The sequence below is a fragment of the Lampetra planeri genome, chromosome 2, assembly GCF_965212315.1.
Source record: "Lampetra planeri chromosome 2, kcLamPlan1.2.h2, whole genome shotgun sequence".
Taxonomy (NCBI): Eukaryota; Metazoa; Chordata; class Hyperoartia; order Petromyzontiformes; family Petromyzontidae; genus Lampetra; species Lampetra planeri.
The window spans coordinates 33,482,611-33,504,025 of NC_136108.1; the positions used below are offsets into that span (position 1 = coordinate 33,482,611).

General features: G+C 47.3%; 1 protein-coding gene across 1 annotated transcript in view; it reads left to right on the forward strand.

Moving 5' to 3' along the window:
• The first annotated feature begins 5,866 nt into the window (after positions 1-5,866).
• Positions 5,867-21,415, forward strand: part of LOC144732279 (solute carrier family 45 member 4-like) — a 38,233-nt gene continuing 22,684 nt past the window's right edge. Inside the window, 2 exon segments of the mRNA XM_078613720.1 lie at positions 5,867-6,982; positions 18,319-19,306. Coding sequence (XP_078469846.1) covers positions 18,634-19,306 — 673 coding nt within the window. The 5' untranslated portion in view covers positions 5,867-6,982; positions 18,319-18,633.

Consider the following 21,415-nt stretch of genomic DNA (forward strand, 5'->3'; position numbering starts at 1 on the left):
AGGCCATGGGAGGGGCTTGTAGGGGTTTCAGGAGACAGCGTTTCAAAGAACAAGTGTGACCTAAGGTCATTTACCAGCTTCACATTCTTTATTGCCGTACAAATACTGGAGGAAGGGCTTTTTCTATTGATGCCCTCAGGGTCTGGAATGCTATCGCCAATAAACTGCAACTTGGATCACTACCTGTGAGATCTTCACTCAGAACTGCTAGAGAGGAGTTGTACACTCCTAGCTGCACTATTCAGTGGCCTGAAATCAAATGTATCATTCTGGATGACCGCTGCAAAGTATGATTTAGAGTTTTGATTATAGTATGCTGATCTTTAAAAGTGTATTGAAAAATGTTGATTCTGCTACTGATACTCCTGCTGTTATGGAGTGACTCATGCAACCAACTATGGCTGCAAAGTGTGGTCGTACATGTTATGTATATCGTTTATTGTTAAAATTGAATCACGTTTCCTATGATCACTGTTACATTGTTTTTGTGGCTTTATTTTGGTGATTTTTAAAACGTTTTGGTTTAGCCATGTTTGTTTGTTGTAGCACAGAGTTGGCCTGATAACTTTAATCTACATTGTCTTATGGTTTTGATTTAAAGCTTTCGTGAGTGCAGGGATTCACAATCTTGGTTCTTTCGGTAAAGTCACGTAGAAGGGAAATAATAAAATAAGAAAAATATATAAACAATAAAAATTTTCACGACGTTTCGATTGCAACACAAGCTATGGATTTAACACCTGATGACGATTGCTTGTGTTGCAGTCGAAACGTCGTGAGAATTTTAATTGTTTAAAATGTTAAATATTTATTGATTTCCCTTCTACGTGACTTTACCGAAAGAACCAAGAATATGTCTTATGGTTGTTATTGTTTGACTTGCATCCCACTGGGATGTTTGCACACAGCGTTGAAATACGGTGCTTTTTCTGGAAGACTTTGCTGTTTTTCCAGGATTTTTCTATTGCGTGTAGTCACTTTAAGATGTTTCTTGTCCATGTTTTTGTTTGTTGCGGTTGCACCCGAGTCAAGAGCCGCATGGCTCACAGGGTTATACCTAGTAAATGAAACTTAAGTGATCAATGGTAATTTTCCATCAGTTAAGCAACCGAAAAGAATGTCCCAGTTATCGTCTTAAGACTCAGTGAGGCTGTCTTGGTTAGTCAAGAGGCACTGCTGCTATTATCATTATCACCGCGTAATATAATTCATATTCTCCACAATGGCCATTCAGCATCGTGATGGAAGATATAAATAACGAAAGAGACAATTGTCTCCCCGGGGCCGATGTGTTGCGTAAGAAAGACAAGCGGCCGATGGTCCTCACAAACTTGTTCTTCTCGCATGCATCAAGATGACGTCAGATTTGTCTTAGCCGCAGGTAAGTTCAGCCACTCTTAAACGCACCATTTAAAGCTTTCGTGACTGCGGGAATTAAAATTATTTGGGTCTTTCGGTAAAGTCACGTAGATAGAACAATAAAATAATAAAAATAAAGTGAATAAAAAAATAATAAAAAATATCCCGACGTTTATTATTTGATCTACGTGACTTTACCGAAAGACCCAAAGAATGTCACCATTTATTATTTATTTATTTACCTATACAGCTCTTTTTCAGAAGCGAACCTGTCTATCACATATGGTAGTCGAATACTGTAAATGCACGTGGATTCTAAATGTGGAGGCAAAACCCGGAGGACCCGGAGAAAAATCCACGAGGCCACGGGGAGAGAGACACGCAAACTCCAAATATACAGCAGGCATCAGGGTCGGGATCGAACCCACGACCTCCTGTATACCAGGCGAGGTAGTTAACACCTCCTAGCCACCGTGATGATGATGATGGGAGAGAGAGAGAGACGCAAACTCCAAATATACGGCAGGAGTCAGGGTCGGGGATCAAACCCACGTCCTCCTGTATACTAGGCGAGGTTGTCGACATCTCGTCACACCCCGAGCCTCATCACCACCCCCGCATTGACCAGCGTGGTGTAGTATCACACGCGGATCGGACAACACACCGCAGGTTAAATACGCAATTGTTCAAGAAGAGCAGGTGAGCCTGGGCACGAGACGCCGCTTGAAGGGACGGGCATGGTGGGTTTGGGGGTCGAGACGAGCGATGGAGTGGCAGCCTAATGAGGCTACATGCCAGGGAGATGGAGCGAGGGATGGCGGTGGCTTGATGGGATGCCTCCATCCAGCAGTGGAACGATCATGGCTCACGATGATGAACAGAGAATCGAAGCTCTGGGCTGTGTCTGGGGGGGGGGAGCTTTGGGTGCAGTTGGGCGGGGCTTGCTGAGCCTTTGTGGGCGGGGCTTGCTGGGCCTTTGTGGGCGGGGCTTGCCGGGCCTTTCCGGGCCTTTGTGGGCGGGGCTTGCTGGGCCTTTGTGGGCGGGGCTTGCCGGGCCTTTCCGGGCCTTTGTGGGCGGGGCTTGCTAGGCCTTTGTGGGCGGGGCTTCAGAAACTCGTGCGGATCCTTTTGCACTGAAGGGGGCGGGGCTTCGACACTGGACGGGGCTTCAGCACTGACGGGGCCGGGCTTCAGCGCTACAGGGGGCGGGGCTTTTGTCCTGAAAGGGCGGGGCTTACACATTGAAACGGGCGGGGCTTCTGTCCTGAAGGGGTGGGGCTTACACATTAAAATGGGCGGGGCTTTAGTGCTGAAGGGGGCGTGGCTTTCAATGGATTGTGGGCGGGGCCTTCGGAGACAATGGGCGGGGCCTAATTATTGGTGGGCGGGGCTCGGACACCGCACTGCGCCTCCCCCGTGCTTACTCCCCCCCCCCCCGCTGCTGCTCCCGGCGACTGGAGGAGGTTTGTGGTGAGGAGGAGGAGGAGGTGGAGAGGTGAGGAGGTACGTGTTCCCCTCGTCTGTGTGGCACCGCGGCTCGGCAGTTCACATCGTCAATGCTGAGGATGAATCGTGGTGGCTATTTGGTGGTGCTGGTGCTGGTGGTGGTGCTGTTGGTGTTAAGTGGGGGAGCTTTACATTGCGCTGATGCAGTCACCACCACTTCCACCACCACCACACACACGGGCCCTGTCATCGGCCATGGGGGTCCTGCCAGCGAGTGGCCTTGAACCTCGGCGGCCCGGGCTCTTCCCTCTTGACCCTCTTGACGTCCTCCCGGCCTCTTGAGGCATCTTAGGGTCCTGGATCTGGGGGTCTCCTGCAACGTTTTGGGGGTTTTTTTCTCCCCATCTGGACCATGGGAATTTGAGATTTGGATTGTTGGCGGGAGCTTCTTGAAAGGGCCTTTTGCGCAGGGGTTTTTCGAGTTCTGGTGATGGGATGTCACGAGTTCTAACGGGGGTCCGTTGCTTGTGGGGTCCACGTCTCACGGGGGGGGGGGTCTATGCTGTAGGGGCTCGTGTGGATGTCGATTCTGTCCGGAGGATTTTGGGCTTGTGGGTTGCAGGTTCCACGCGGTTTCATGGTGGGATTCTTGGGGGGTCTGGGTCATTGATTCCCCCGTGGACCCAGAGTCGAACCTGGACCACGTGCTCGTCCTCGGTTTGCATCGCTCAGCTGCTTGGACCCAGGGCTAAGTGGTGGTCAGCTGTGTTTGTGAGTGTCTCTCTCTCTGTGTGTGTGTGAACTGTGTAATGTGTGTGCACTGTTTGTTTAACGTGCGTGTGCGTGTGTGTGTTAACTGCGTATGTGTTATCCTGTTGTGTATGTGCGGCGTGTGTGCTCTCTACTGGTTGTGTGTTTTCTGTGTGTGTACTGTGTGTGTGTACTGTGTGTGTTGTGTGTATATTACGTGTCTAATGTGTGTGTACTGTGTGTGTGTACTGTGTGTGTGTACTGTGTGTGTGTACTGTGTGTGTGTACTGTGTGTGTTGTGTGTATATTACGTGTCTAATGTGTGTGTACTGTGTGTGTGTATTGTGTGTGCCGTGCTGTGTGTATCGCGTGGAACCTTAGTGTTGTGTATTGTGAGTGTACGTGGTATACTCCACGTGTATATAATTGCATGCCGTACAGTGTGTCTAATGTTACTTTCAGCTGCCACAGTGGCCAAGGGAGGCTCTAAGATAGGCGCAAGCGGCCGCCCCCCCCCTCTCTAACCATCAATGAAACTACAACAACAACAAAGACGTCACGTATTCTGTGTGCACCTAACCTGGCACAGGCACCGTGGTGACGTCACATTGGCGAATGGTAGTTGTTGATTTATCGTATAAAGTTTGTGTGAGGACGTGTTTGTGTGATATGTGTGTTGTGTGCTCTATGCAAGGTGCATTGTGTTTTTATGTTGTGTGTGTACGCTGTGTGTGTGATCTATATTATGTGCATTGTGTTGGCTGTGTGTATTTGTGTTGATGTGGTGAGTATACTGTCTTAAGACTGTGTGTGTGTGCCTTGTGTGTGTGCGTGTCGCATCAGGGCTATGAATTCACCATTTATCATCTTACGTTGCTGTGCTGATGCTAATTCTGTGTGTGGTGCAACGTGTAAGTGCAGTGCTGTTTTTAATTTGTCGCAGTATATTGACACCTGCATGCCATTCCTTATTCAACACTGCACGGCAAGCCTTCGCAGTATATACGATTACAGATTTTCAAAATCTTAAAATAATTCCGGAACACTTCTATTCAAAAACAACTTTGTCTCACTGTGCCTGGGTGCCCAATTGACATTTGAACTTTATGGTGGAACCCCGGGGTCCCATAAGCCCCCGGCTCTCGCATAAACATGACATGATAATGTAAACAAAAACTTAGCTTTTTTCCCCAATGGGTTTGAAGGATGGTGGCAAGTGTTGTCTTATATTCTTGGTTCTTTCGGTTAAGTCACGTAGAAGGGAAAGAATACAATAATAAATAATAAAATTCTCACGACGTTTCGATTGCAACACAAGCAATCGTCACCAGGTGTGAAAACCACGACAGCTTTAAATCAAACTTTAAGTGTTGTCTTGTTAAACTATGCCTTTAAAACTGAAAACTATTTACCTGCAGTACCTCTATTTAAATACACTATCGAAAAAAATATTTACACCCCTCTGTCAATCATCGTGTTTCTCAGTGTGGATTTGTGAACACACTTTGTAAACAGTACATAAAATAGTACGCGTTTTCAATGCGCTGTTCATATTGTAACAAGCGTTTATACCAATGTTACTCTACAGAGTAGTTGGTCGCTGCTCCTCTTATCTGCACTGATACGAGCGGTATGTGGGGACTGTGGCTTAACCGCAAAAAAACCTATCTGCACAGATGCATCCGGACAAGAGAAGTGTTAATTATCAAACAGGAGGAATTAACGGTGCAACGCATCTCATCTGTTAAATATCTGCAGGTAATAGGATTGTCATCGATTGATCCTGGCTGCAGACATTGGTAGGTCACAAATAATAATGAAGATAAGAGCAGTTTCACTGTATTATGCATCCCGTGATGACAAATAAAGGACTTAAGTCGTGTAGGCAGTTTGAGCAGCTTTGGATGAGACTTGTGATCCTGCCCATACCCGAGCATGGAGTGCATTCGCTTGTTCAGCTTTTCTACGCATTCTTCCTCGCTGCTGCGCTTGGACACAACGTGATAACAGAATGATCCGTGCCAGGTGGGTCACGGTCTTCATGTGCGCGGTGGGACGGAGTCGCCAAAAATAAATAAATTACGATTTTGCCTTCTGTTTTATTCGGGACCCCGGGGTCCCGCCATAAGGTTCATTTGATGGTGATTTATTACGCCGGCACAGATGATAGCAATGTAATAATTTACCTTCATGAATATGACGATGATGGTAATTCAAAGCCCTTTGTCAATCCACTGCCGAGTGAAAGTCCCCCACACACGTGTTGGTCTTGGGGGGGGCGGCTGGGTGGGTGGGTTGCTTGACCATACTTCACTACGCTGGTCAGTGTGTGTTGGTCAACACACTTCACGTGGTGGGCCTTCGACACTTGACGTGGCCTTTAAAGTGCCGCTGGCCTGGCACAGGCGCCGTGGTGACGTTGCCGCCACTATGTGGCGAATGCCGGTTGTTATTGGAGAGGGGGGGGGCAGGACTTGGTTAAAATGTGACTTGCCACCGATGTTCGCAGTGGCCGGGAATCAAACTGGGCTTGCCGGTTTCAGCGAAAAGTCCGTCAACCATTAACATCACCAAAAATACTGTACTGTATTGGATTATTTATGACACATTTGATGGTGATGAAGATTCTAAACTTTGTGAAGAAAACTCTTGGTAATTAAAAAAATCTACACTGAGACCTCCTTTACCAGTAGCAAAATATAGTAATAATACAAAACTGACACCTTTATACAAGGGATCAAGTTTGCAATAACCACAACACAAGCAGTCAAAAATGCAAACAAAAGTAAACTATAATTACTATAATTAAAACGTCTATTTGTGTGAATTAATAACATTTGCCTTTGCTTCATAAACATTCTGTTAAGGTTTGCCAATGTTCATGCTGTTACCTTTTTTACATTCTATAACTGAGTCGTGCCGTTGTTGTGCCAAACCAGCCTGGCATGGCACGGGAGGCACGCCAGGTTGTTTTTCCACTGCAGAATCCAAGCCGTGCCACTGACAACACACGCAATGAGCAAATCAAGTGGCTTGTAGATGTGTATTATGAAAATTATTAGCCCTATACCCTTGCCCTGCGTAGCCAGATTGAGATGTCTTGTGAGGGCACAGTTTTACGGTTTGGTTTTGGCCTGGCTTGGCAAATTTTCCAGTGGGAAAAAAAAGCCACGCGTACTTTTGAGGGTCCCCCGAGCTGGCATGGCTCGGGATGTGTCTGTGGAGAAGGGGAAATTTGTGTCTGTGGAGAAGGGGAAATTTGTGTCTGTCGCTCTCTGATGCGTGTGCTTCAACTTGCAGCAGCAGCAGGATAAGAAGAGGAGAGAGAGGCCTTGATCTCGAGCCGGTCAGTGGTGGGGGCCGATTATTTTGCGGCCACCGAAACTTGATGCGGGTCACCTGGCTGGAGGAGGTCACACGAGCCCAGGTGTGATATACTCTTGTGTGGACTCAGGAGCAATGTCACCTTCGGCTTGTGGGCCGCGCAAAATTTAGCCGCGGGTCATATCCGGCCTGTGACTTTGTTTCGTATGGGTCCTGCGGCCACATAAGGGTTAGCACTTTAAAATGGCCGTAAAATGCCATTTTCCCATCGTATGCATCTTAGCCACACGAACTTGGGCACTGGAGGGGAATATTTCATAACCTTGGGAGCAACACGGTTTCTAAATTTAGCGCGGCTCCCGTCACATGTGTCACTTCAAGGGCCTCTGTGTACTTTGTCAACACGGATGTTATGTTTCGTTGTTATTATTATTGGTTTACACAAAGGTACGGGTGTTAATATTTACCCTGCCAAAGGTAACTGGCCCTCAAGAAGGAGAGGTCCCCTACCCGTGATGTTGACATTGTAGAGCCAAGGTGGAACATTGAGTTACGCTGGTGTTTGTCATCTTACTTACTCATTTGTTTGCCATGAAATTATGTGGCCGATGCTGCATTCTTCTGCTACTTCGTCGAGCGTGTGACTATTTACGCGTAAATTATTACGTCCAGATTTACCGTAATTATTGTGAGCCACGCAATTGCTTCGGGAGCAGCACACTACGAATACTCTCCAGTCCACCAGAGAGCGGACGTAGAATGCAGTCCTCCATTGTGTTGTTTGGGTGGCCGCATTCCCACTTTGGGTCATCTTTAATATCCCACTTGTTTAAGAGGTGTGCGCAACCATCGGTCGCTGTTCAGGAGCGGACGATGGAGCCACCGGTTTCTTTCTTGGCAGATCAAAGCCAATGTGGAGCAGCGGGTGGGTGCGTTGGCAGTATTGCCCGGGCAGAATTAACAAAAAGCTCAACGCATTCGTCGCTAGCACTATGTGGTCTTGCGCGTTATCATGCGCGCTGAAGAAGGCTCGTTTACTGAAATGGCGCCTATTATATATTTTTCATTTGAAGGCCGGAACGTTATTGACGATGGTGTTGAGGTTTTTTTGTTGTTGTGTGCGTGGGCCCTTTCTGGGTGCTATGGCTAATATATCCAGACCAGTTACACCATGTGTAGCAAGAAATTGGTTTCCTAAAGTTAAAGCAATGTCTTCATTTTAATGGAAAAGTAATTTTTCTTTGTAATGAGATTGTATTGGAGGCTGTCCCTATAATAAATATACAAAACAACACGTTCGTGTATGAAGTCAGCTGCATGGCTTATTGTTCATAATATAGTGTTATGTAAGTCAGAATTCTCATTTTTGTTTCCCAAAAAAGTAATTTTCTTCTTTGACACTTAAGCGTTGATCCATTGCCTACATGGATTATTAAAGCCTTGCGTATGGGGATTAGACGATTTGCCTGTCAACTCCAGCCCAGAATCATCCGGTTTTTGTAATCTGCCCTTCATGTGCAGTATTCAGTTTCGTCATCCATAAGTTCAATGTCTTACAGGGTTGGGCGTTTAACTGTGTTCATCTGGCTAACTGGTAAAATTATTATAATTACATACAAAGTGCTTGCCACAAATGAACCACAATACCTTGTTGATCTCGTCAAGGAATATAAACCACCACGTGAACTCTGGCCATGGAACAAAGACGGTCACTGCATCCGCGCTTTTGGGATGCTTTTCTGTGGCCGTCTGGAACGCTCTTCCTTCTGATATTAAGAAGCCACTGGATCTATGCACTATTAAATCTCAATTGAAAACAATTTTTTTTTAAACTGCTTTTTGTGTTTAATTTGTTGTCCTCCCCCCGCACATCTGATCAGCACGGTTGGCTACGTACGATGCGAAAGAAGTTCAGCACACATACATTATCTTATACATCTTCGCGGTGACATATCGACTGGTTCGCTCTGAGGCTACAACTCTGGCAAACTGCCCCCATTCATGGAAGAGGGATTCTCCACATAACGCACCTGAGATACAAGGCAGAAGTAGGCACCAGTGGCTATAATTAACTGGTGATTCGTAAATCGGATGAATCTGGTATGTAATAGTGTTGTTTCATCCTTTTGCTTGCTTTCTAAAATAATTTGGCCACATCTTTGACTCTTTTGAGTTTGTGGTCTGAAACAAGGATGTGTGCTTTATCCACGCAGTGTGGCGATTTCACTGCATGCAAGGCATGATGGGACGACCGAACAGATGGTCATAAAACCACATTTTGCCGTTTAGAAATCACCTTATGAGTGCATTGCTGTTGTAGGTTTCCAGCCACATGCGCTTTTTCGTCTGACGAGTTTCCTATCATTTAGAGAAAGTTTATTTTGTTTAACCAGGATGAATCTCATTTGCAAGGGTAACCTGGGGCAATAGTCTCCCAGTAGGAGTGATGATTGCTGCTGTGTATAATCACAATTGAGTCATTTGCAGGACAATTTTCGAATTTGGCAAATTTGGATGCTGGTACACAATGCACTTATCTTGTAAATGACGTCGAGGAGATCTTTACGTCTACTCTGAAGCAGACAGCACGGAGTATTATCACCGTTAATTTCACTTGTGCTAATAACCAGGGCGGGCGCTTGTTTTGAACCACGAACCATCTGCAACAAGTGGCGAATGCGCTACTGCTGGGCCGTGCTACTGCCCAGAAAATTAGAATGTCGCAATTTACTTTTCGCAGTTGCCTGTAATCCACATATGGCATTCCGAGTTGGTGTTGCATGTTTTAAATATTTATTTCTCTCGATTGAATTCTGGAGTTGTAATTCAACTCCTTTTGACAAGAGTTCCTGAACATGCCGCGTGCCATGGTGCGTGGCAAAAGCTTGAGGGAAGAATTTCTCAACACGCAGACCAACGTGGAAAACCAAACTTTGCGAGTTAGAATTGATTTGCCGTTCGTCGCTTTTCTGTGCCGAAACAATTGGCAAAATTGATTATCCTTTTTCATCTTACATCGTTGTAGTTTTATGCATCGATCAGTATCTATCTTTTTTGTCTCGCGTTAATTCTAACGCAAGAGGATGTCTCCATCATCTCGAAGACTCGTGCAATGCGTTCCGTTTTCTCCGTTTTCCGAAGGAAGTGCTTCCCGTCCGTGCGTTCGCGTGCGTACACGCACGCGCTTGTCGATCAGCCAGCGATTGTTGCCTCCGCGATGCCATGCTGCCAAAAGGGCCACGTTGCACTCCGCGGCGGGATGACGCTCGCCGTACGTGCACAGCAATCGCGTGTCATGAAAAATGCATGCGCTAAGTGTCAGTGGGGCGGATGCATAACCAGTTACTAATGCCAGGGATTAAGTGTTATAGTCCCGTCACAATTGACTTCAAGATGGATGTCCGTGAAACAGGAAGCATTTATGGTTTATGTATGTGGGTGTTCGAACATCAATCATCTGCACTGCATCGTGTGTTTTTGTGCTGTGCGCGCATTTTTTTCTTTCTCGGGAGATGATCGAGGCAGCAGATAGGAGAAAGATCACGCCTTTCGCATTTGAGGGCTATCGCGCTGTCCCTCGGATGGCACTTAGAACAAATTAAGGTGAAACCGCATGTAACTGGTGTAAATTTGACACGTAGGCTTTCGCGACCGATATTATAATAAAGGTTGTTTTGGGTTAGGTGGCATTAGTATAAATGTGTCGTTAACCCGCCACCACCCGACACAGCCCACCGATGTGTTGGAGAGTAAATCCACAACATTTACGATATGAGTACGACGTTTTGCTGGTAATTACAGCCAGCATCATCGGGCAATTTTGGCAGATAAACGACACATTTATACTCACGCAATCTTAACACGAAAAAACTTTTATGAATCGGTGTAAAAACTAGGACTGTGCACCGCAATTGAACGGTGGACACACAAGTGTTTTGGACACGGCTTTAGGCATGATAGGGAATCCCCTGGAGAAAGTGTTTGTGTTTAGTGAAGTGAAAGGAAAATGGAGCAGAGGTAGATGGAGATTAAGATGGCCAGGCTGGATTGTGATTGTTACCGGGAGCACCAAAGTAATGAAACAAACTTATAGCAAAGGCTGGAATCGCAGAGCGAGGTCACGGTCATCCCACTGATGAGTGGAGTTACACACAGAGCTTCGTTGTTAGAAAAACAGCAATGGAATTTATTGCAAGGGAGTTCAATGGCACTGCTTAAGATACCATTTATAAAACGTGCTTACTTTTTTATTTAGGAAACATAACTCACTTGGAGAATGCTTCCTAGAGACTCCTTGTTGGTATGGGCAGCCTTGGTGAGCAGCCAAACATAAATGGAGCTTGGCAACTGCCCAATCCGACCTTGGCAATCAGTAAAGGTACAGCGCTGCAATTGCTGGCTCGCATCACTGCTGGCGGAAAGGACTGCACACGAGGGGGCGCCAGAGGGCACACGTAGAGGGTAGTTGGCCTACTGTTACACACTGGCCAACAATCTTGACCTGCCTTTTGACTAACTGGTGTATCCGGTCATGCTGCTGGGTGGATAGAGGCATGGAGGGGGGGGAGGTGGTGATTTAACACACTTGCACCGTCATTTCAATTGCAAACTAATTTTTTTAAATGTTTTTTTGTGTGTTTAGTTTGTTGTCCATCCTCCCGCACCTCCAATCAGCACGGTTGGCTACGTACGGTGCGAAAGAAATTCAACATACACACCAAACACATTGCATTGCACCAAGGCAGTGTTACAAATACTGCCCAGCAAAACATCTGGCGCTGGGAGTAGCTGGGGTCAAGCGTTTTGTTTCTTCTTCTTTGAACAGCGGCAAGCGCTCTCCGTTTCCCTGAACCCGAACGGGCGCAGGCGGCACTCGGCAAATGTCTTCCCACGTCAACGGGGGTGGGGGGAGGGGGCAGTGGTTGGTTGTTTAACACAGAGGGTCAACGTTAGTAACCAAACTGCCCAATTCTCATTGGGCCGGCGTGGCAGCGAACGTGCTTAACTTAGCTCACTTGCCTTCCTCCGATATTTTTAGGACGCGGTGCCTCTATTTAAAAAATGTAAACGAGGACGTGGTCAGGTGGTACGACGCGGAAGCTGTGGAGCCGCGGTGGATTTGTTTTGAACCGGCGCCAGTGAGTTGATCTTCAGAAGCTAGGATCTGACAACGCATCCGACAGCGCAGCAGCCCTGCTGCTCCCCGATGCGCTTTCGGGTCGTTCCGCATGACGTTCTGCATCGTAAACCGACATTTCGTTCCACTCGCTGGGGATTTTCATCAGGGACTGATGTCTGAAACGTCGGACGTCACGCCGAAAACAACACGCGGTCACATCTTGAAAAAAACATCTGAGAGCTGTACAGCACAACGGAGAAACCCGATGCAGTTGGTACCTAGATCTGCAAAGCAGTTTTAGGTTTCAGGCTTTTTGCGCTCAAGTTGGCCCACGATCGTTAATTAATTGCCACTGTTTGGATGCCGACTGTGTTGTGTTATTGATGTCCTGGAGCCCGCTTCTGATAAGGTCACCCACTAACTTTGGGATGTCAAGATATTTCACGTTTGCATAAGTTGCACTCGTGGTCACGTGTGGGCACGATAAATGTATTTTGCATATTGCACAGATGTAATGCGCAGTAAATCTGGGTGGCTGTGCCCCTCAGTAGTCCATTGCCGTTGTACATACTGTGTGGTCGCATGGCTGGTTTAAAAAAAAAATGATTTGAATTACCATGTGCAATTTAGAAATTTGAATTGAACATAGACCTGGAAGTCGGCTTTTGATTTGCAGGTTGTGCTCGGCGCATTGTTTTGGAAAATTGGATTGTGCTTCGAAAAGAGATTGCATAAACATCGCAAAGGCCACATTCTTGGAAATTTAGGTTGGCAGTCGGCAATTTGATGTCAACACCGTCTGCCTCTGTGCCCAACTTACAATATAATAGCGGCAGAAAACCAAAAAGCAAAGCCGAATGCTTGGCCCAATGCACACTTTTGCTGAAGGACATTGGGAAAGTTTTTATTTCCCCTCCTCCATTGTAAATGTGCACCGGCAGCGCCGAGGCATTTTGTCATCTGACCTCCGGCGCAATTATTTATCGTCTTGAGAAAGAAAAATCCCGCGGGCTCGAACGGTAGCCGTGCGTCGCCTGCGCAATCGCCGGGGCATCGGGCGCGCGGTCGACTGCGCGATGAATCAATGGTCTGGATGGATGGACGCCTTTGCTTTTTGATAGGGACTCGTGCATTATAAATAGAAAATATTCTTGGTTCTTTCGGTAAAGTCACGTAGAAGGGACATAATGAAATAATATTGATATAAAACAATACAAATTCTCACGACGTTTCGACTGCAACACAAGCAATCATCATCAGGTGTGAAATCCACGGAAAAAAATGTTGAAGATCCACAGAAAGAAAATTTGAAAAAAAAAATTCTGTGGATTTCACACCTGATGATGATTGCTTGTGTTGCAGTCGAAACGTCGTGAGAATTTTTATTGTTTTATATTAATATTATTTTATTATTTCCCTTCTACGTGACTTTACCGAAAGCACCAAGAAGATGAATCCCTGCAGTCACGAAAGCTTTAAATCAAGAAATAGAAAATAGTTCCACTCTCCATTGCTGATTAGCCGGAGGTGCAGCGACTAGACCCATAGTTTGGCACAATTGGATTTCTCTTCCGCGGAGGTTTTTTCTGCGGTTGTGCTATCTAGCTCTCCGATACAAACATCGGTTCCTGAAGAAGTTCCCAAGGAAGTGGTGCGAAACGTCGGACGCCATGCCTAACGGCGCACACGGTATAGGCCCAAAAACGCATCCGAAGAGATGATTTTCTGCATTGTAGGAATGAGATGCAGGGTGTGTGGGAACGCATTTATAGATGGAGGTGTGGCCGTGCAGGTGACCATGGGGGTCACATTTTGCATCGCCAAGTAGGCCTATGGAGGCTGATAATTGAGGGAGCAGAAGCATTAGGATTGTCAAAAGTTGTTGGGCGGTAATTATCACCCAACTTCCTGTGCTGCCACGCTCATGGTTAAATATATCTCTCTCGCTCTGTAATGTGTCGCTAAACAATGTAGTGCCACTTCGGCGTTGCTTGCTATTTTTACTTTTTTCCTGTTGGCAGAGCTTAAATCTTGTAATGTTTGATTTAAATAACGATCGGGATGCGATAGCCCGGTTATTCCGCCATCAGCACATTTGTGTTGCAACCTCGGCGCTCTCGGCGGCAGCTGCTTGTGATGGGTAATGAGACATCGGTGATCGTGACAAGTGTGAGATCACCACCGGGATAGGTTAGTTCCCACGGGGTAAAATGGTAAAGGTGCAGCCCTGCAGCTGCTTGCACTTTCCACTGTTGGCGAAAGCCAACAGGCTCCACTTGAGAAAGCTCTAAAGCAGTGATTCTTAACATTTCCTGCAGCCTTGCACCCTTTTGGTTCTCATGTATTATTATTTGTCATTTATTAGGTATAGATAACCCTGTGAGCCATGCGGCTCTTGACTCGGGTGCAACCGCAACAAACAAAAACGTGAACAAGAAACATCTTAAAGTGACTACACGCAACAGAAAAATCCAGGAAAAAACAGCAAAGTGTTCATGAAAAAACACCGTATTTCAACGCTGTGTGCAAAAATCCCAGTGCGATGTAAGTCAAACAATAACAACCATAAGACAATTTTAATTAAAGTTATCAGGCTAACTCTGTACTACAACAAAGAAACATGGCTAAACCAAAACGTTTTAAAAATCACCAAAATGAAGCAATAAAAACAATGCAACAGGAATTGACCTAGGCGAGGCCGTAACCGACTCAGACAATCGTCACTGGTCTTTGCCGTGAGCGAAGTGTGTTCATCACGACACTACCGCTTCCCACATTTACACACTCACACAAAGACAAATATCTCAATCGTAAAAAAATAATAATGTTAATAAATACATAGGTTTGATGACACAAAGTAGTTGTACTTGCGTGCCCGTGCTTCATTTGTCTTTCGATATTTACCTTCTAAGAAAATATGGTCTGTCTCACACCAACAGAAAGGGAATATTACACCCCCTGAGGGAGGGGGGGGGTGCATGCACCCGAGGTTAAGAGCCACTGCTCTAGAGAGAGCCCCCTCCAGAGAATATTTATTCTCTTTCCATGCTGGTTAGAAATCATGGAGGAGCTGGGAGTACCGACACTTTACTCCAAAAAAACACGCGTCCTGCCAGTTGATGAACTGCGGTGTGAACCCATTGACCCTGCTGGGTGGACAGGGGCAGAGTTGGGAGGATCTAAGAAACGTGCCCTTTTGTTTCAACTCCCGCGCCGGTAGATCAAACCGAACTGGCGCCCTCTGGATTGCAAGTTCATCGTGCTATCCACGAGAGTGGGGTACGTTATCACGTGCCCACAAAATTGTTGCGAGGAAAAGAAAGCACCCGGAGAAAACCCACCGGACGAGGAGGTAACATTCAAATCTCCGCTCAGTTGTATTCGATGATTCATGGCTCTACTGCCAAACTCCCGGTCATCTTGCAGCACAAGCCTGGTATTCCAGGACAGTCAGTCTCCCATTCATAAAAATCACCAGGTTCGACCCTGTGAAAGCTGCTGAGATCTGACGGGATCGGTCACATATCCAGCTGATGTGGTCATGCGCTTCGAGTGCCACTGTTAAGTGACGGAATTTTTACGAGTTTGTATCGATTCGTGCTCGTACGCATGGGTCCGCCTGCACGTTCAAAATGCGCCCGAGTACATTCCACCGCTTTAGGAGTTGCTGAATGGCTTGCGTTTGCTGACCTGCACAGATACCACGGGTGCCTTTATCCCTCCGCGTTTGTTATGATCCTCCGGGGGGGGGGGGGATGACGACGATGACGACATGATGACGACCACCCACCGAAATACGTGCGTGTGCCTGCACAACGGACGGTCGATGGGCACCGCTGAATATTAATGCCCGTTTGAATTATTTAGTTAAGCCATGGATACGTGGTACTCTGTGTCTGCAGGGGTTCCCCCTGCCCCCACCCGGAGCTTATTTGCCTCCAGACTAGCAGATTGTTTATCCCACACGAGCATTTTCAATATGTATGGGCACTCTTGAGTTAACAAATGAGCTCGGTTTACGAGGGCACTTCTTTCTTCGTATGACGTTTGAGAAAATAAATCAACAAGGCTACAATTGTCCTTGATAACGTTGTGAGCCATTCCACGGCATCCGGGGTGGTGGCTGAGTGGAGTTCACTCGTTCCACCAGATACTCGTGTTGCATTGGGCAATCGTCAGTGATATGCGCCTGATGGTTTGCGCTCCACTGCATTCGCAGTTTGACGAGTCCCCCGATCTTCCAAGGGGATGCTGCCAAGATGTAATAGCTCGCGCATCGGACTTGCAATCCAGACGTCGCCGGTTTGAACTCACACCCCGGCAGTTAAAATAATGGGCGAGGGTAAATTGACAGAGATAATATATTGGCACTCGAAATGTATTGCTACAGAAGGATCCTTCATCTAAGCTGTAACCCAAAAAGTGATTAACGTCGAACTAAGAAAGGTTGCATAGAGAGGAATATCTGATGCAGGCAGTGACGAGAAGGAAACTGGCACTATTTGGACACACATGTAGGATGGACAACAACAGCAACATTAAAAGTGTGTTGTTCGGGAAAAATGAAAGGAACAGGAAAGAGAGGAAGACCTAACGGAGGATGGCTTGACGATGACATAAAGTGATTGGTACCAGAAAGATGTGGCACTACTTGAGCATGTTGGCACATTACAGAGGAAAGTGGAAACAAATGACGAAATGTGCAGTGGACACCCACGGACTGTCTGCTCCGTGGATTGTGATGTGATGATAATAAATCGGTACGCTACGATTAGTCGATCAGCGGGTCGTGGGGTTCAGTGTGTGGGTCCTCACGCCTCTTCTGAGACACGTGGCCAGCGTGTGAGAGAGGAGGCCCATTACCCTCCAGAGGGGCTTTGTTGAGCTTCCTCTATTTGGAGGACCTCATGCCAGCAGCAGTGGTGTGAGCAGGCAATTGCAGGGCTGCAACTTTGCCTTGTAAACACGTAACGCGGCTGTGTAGGCTGCCTGATACGAGTTAGAAGTTTTGTTAACCAGAAAAAAATCTCGATTTAAAGCTTTCGTGACTGCAGGGATTCATCTTCTTGGTTCTTTCGGTAAAGTCACGTAGAAAAGGGAAATAATAAAATACTAAAAATAAAACATAATAAAATAATTCTCACGACGTTTCGGCCACAACGCAAGCAGCCGTCCTCAGGTGAAGAACAGGTCTGTCACCTGAGGACGGCTGCTTGCGTTTTTTTATTTTTATTATTGTATTATTTCCCTTCTACGTGACTTTACCGAAAGAACCAAGAAGACAGAAAAAAACGTAAAAATGTGCTTTCCTAGTGGCGTCACGGTGGTATCATCCTCATGCTTCCTAATGCAACATCCAAGTCGTGTACACAAACTCGGTGAACAGAGCGCCATCATCCCATGCAGTACTCTTACCAGTAACATATAGAAATCCAGCGGCATTGTTTCACATGCCTAACTGTGCTGATGAAACCCAGAAGGTCGAAACTGTTCCAGAGGCTGTTGTTTAAACACACGTTACCAGTTATATTGATCTGAAAAGCCAATACTTTATGCTTTTGGACTAAAACTATTATTATTTTTTTGCGGAGACACAGAAAGGCACTCTGCTTACGCGTGCTTTGTCCTCCTAGAGTTCTGCTGGATAATGCATTTAAATGCGTTTTCCTTTCAATAAATTAAACGTCAAACTTGCGGTCTGACAGCCTGGAGGACACCTCGCCAGAATATCCTCCGACTGGGCATGTGACGACACGGAGATTCCTCGATTAATATAGATTATTACACCCAAAATTTCCGAGGAAGGCCAAGGGGAGTTGGCACGCCCAAGAGGGGATGCCATCTCTGTGGAGATGGAGCAATGAGATTAGTTCGTGCACAGGAAGCTAGTTGCGCGACTATGAATGTTAGTGATGGCTTGGGAGGAGGCCTTCATCCAGCAGTGGATTAATCCTGGCGGATGATGACGATTACTCATTGTGACAGACAGCTGAGGTCAGAGCCTTGTTATGTAAATCCAGGAAGAAGGAACTACTTGTTGTTTGGTTGCGTCCTTTGTTATCCGAGAAATCCTTTTGTGAAGTGTTCGTTATGTAAATATGAACATGTTAATTGCTCATCGCTGGAGATTGCGATACCTAAACAAATGTTGGGTTACATCGCTGCGATTGGCCCCTGCTGCTCCCCCCACCCTTAGCATGCCAACGAAGAGTCGGGGCTAACGGCTCTGTAAATACACCGCCCGATAATGAGCGCGAGGGCTCGCGTGTGAGCGCAAGCGCGCGTGTGCGCTCATCAGTGTCTGCCCTTGTGTGATGCAGATTCAGCCCCGAGAGCCTCGGACAATCGATGGGGGTGGGACCCGGAGCGGAGGTCTTTGCTGCGACGAGAACTGAGCCGCACAGCACGATCACCATCAAGGCAATGAAGCTGGAATTAAGTGAATGGATTTTTAATTCATTAACTTTGTCTAAAACATATTAGAGGCTTGGGGAGGGGGAAGTCTCGAAACAGGAATGCTCTGTATATAAGTTGCATACAGCACCCCCACCGCCAACCACCAAGCTGACCGTTGCGAGCAACAACAACCCGGAGAGTCAGAGAGAGGGACAGACGCCGGGGCAGGGGTGTGTTCCATGACGGATTTAAAGGAACCGAACGCTTGGAAGTTCGTCGCTTACATCAAAGCTCTGCACGTCGGAGCGGTGGCTCCCGAGCCGCCGAGCCGACTCGAGCCAGCGCGCGTTGCCGACGGGGCGCCAGCCGGTCCCGGGGGGGCGCCGGGGGAGCCATGCGGCGCCTCCTCCTCCAACGACAACGATGACGACGACAACAACGACAACAACGACGACGACGAGCGTTCGGAAAAATCTCCGCGCGAGGGGCTGGCGCGGAAGGAACGGCGCGCGGCCACCGTCTCGTTCAAAAACGTGAAGGAGAACGGCGGCGGTGGTGGTGACGGCGGTCGTGATGGGGGAGGCTGCGGCGGTGGTGGTGACGGCGGTGGTCGTGATGGTGGAGGAGGCGACGGAGGTGGCAGCGGCGGTGGCCGTGATGGTGGAGGAGGTGGCTGTGGCTGTGGCGGCCGTGATGGTGGAGGAGGCGGCGGAGAAGTTGCGCTGCAGGCTAAAGTTGCTGCCGCCGCCGACGATGACGAAGAGGAGCAGGAGGAGGAGGAGGCCGACGAGCAGAGCGAGGACGGCGCCGTGACGATCAAGCAGTGGGTGATGCACGGCGCCATCATGTTCGGCCGCGAGTTTTGCTACGCCATGGAGACGGCCCTCGTGACGCCCGTCCTCCTGCAGATCGGTACGTCGGATCGTTCACGCCGCCGTAGCCAGTCTCCGATTGTCTTCGTCGTAGTGAAACAAGTTCGAAAAAATCGTGCCCGTGCAAGGATTGTGTAATGCTTTCCATCATGGTGATTGTCTATGGAGGTTTTTGGTTAGCGGCAGTAACGGTAGTTGTCATGTCATTTTTGGTAAACCCTTTGATCACTTTGGTTGGTTTGCAATAGGGTGAGTCACTACTAGCAACACAATGTTACATGACGAGTTAGTTTGAATCGGATCATCTTCATGAGATGTATTGTGCACCCGCCCCTCTGATACAAACAGACACACAAACAGACAAAATGTATACATTAACACTATCAACTTGACAGGGAAGCATTTAAACGAGTATTTTATTATTTCATTGATTATATTTATCCAGTAAAGCCTCAATGAGCCTCAAGACTTAACCTGGCAGGGTTCCTGCTCTGACATGTTTGGCCAGTTTGTGTGTGGGAGGAAACTGGATTACTTTGATAACCGCCGTGTGTAAGAAGGGGGATATCACTCAAAGGGGTGCACAGAAACGATAGAGGCCCACTTTGTTGGGCTACGGTTACCCGGCCACCTGTCAGCCCTGCAGGTTTGTGGGTTTGTGAGTTTCGCAAGTCAACGGCATTCCACCCACCCCTTGCCTTCGAACCTGGGGCCACAGGGCGTGCCCCCGCCATGACCGCCACAATGCGTCCCCATTTTTTCTAGTCTGAAATTTCAGCCGAGGTTCATTGTGCAGGGCGATGTGCACATACGAATGCTGTCAAGGCAGTGGAGCCTGTTCTCGGTTTGAAAAACAATAATAGGTGTTTACCCCTTTTTGGCAAATACAACAGGAGTTGTTAAGATCTTCATACACCGAATAGAAACCTTTTGCAAGGAATCAAGTCTGCATTAACCACACGTACTTGTGGTGAACATGCACACAAACATTCTCTGATAATGATGCATGCATTGTCTTTGAAACTGATTGGGCCTACACACAGAAACAGCCTTCTTTATGGCCTAGTCTTACCAATGTCAGACCAGAGAATGCCAAAAGTGGCAAAGATTGTGTTTCATCGCTGGAACCTGAACACAGAGCCAAGCAAGTTGCCCCGCATTCCCCGATGCCAATCTCAAGTCGCCCGCTGACGTTGGTGGAAGCATGGTTTTGTCGCTGTGCCAGCGTGAGAGATACTTTCGCAATTACTCGGAGTAACTTCGTGCTCCGAGTTTTGGCATTGAGGGAGAATACTCTGAATGGGGGCTGAATGGGGAGCAATAGAAGCAACACGTAGATTAGAGAATGCATATGTGTTCGAAACATCATCTTGACTGTTTGGAAAGCAAGTGAGCTTGGGCAGGACGCGTTGCTGGAAGGGACGATGGGCGATTGTCGAGACTCACGACGCAGTAGCAGCCGAAGGAGAAAACGTGTCCGGGGGGACGCCCACTGTGGAGATGGAGCCGTGAAGTCGGCTCGTGTGCAGTAGCCTGATGGATTGTTTCGCCGCAAGACCGTGGGTAACCGCGACCGTCATCATCCGGCGTTGGATAATGGTGACCAATGTTGATAATGCTGTGATCTGAATATGGTCATGTGGGTTGGCAAGCTAATGCCAGGCCAGAGCACTGTGCAAGCACTGCTGAGACCCCTGGGTTTGAATGTGGCTTTTGGCCACCTGTGATTAAATTGGGTTTTCAAATGTAATGAGCTGATAGTCTTAACTCGGTTGGCAACGGTGGCACAAAAAAAACCCATTCACATTTAATTTAGTTTGTTACTTACAGCTTATTCCAGCTGTGAGAATTGAATGATGGTTTGACGTGCGACGAACACCCTGTGCGGGCATATCTGAGACGTGTGCTCGCGTGAGATAAGGAGTCTTGTTGAAGATTGCAGTGGCAATATTGTGATACGATCTGTGATTAAAGGTGGTACACTGCTAGCTACCCCGAGTTCTGAAGGGAAATGTCCTTGATCGAAATGATCGCATCTTCGATTAGCACGGTTGGCTACGTTTGGTGCGAAATAAGTTAAACATACATATTGCGGTGAACCCAAATGAGACATTTATATTTACGTGATCTAACCCAATAAAAAATCGCT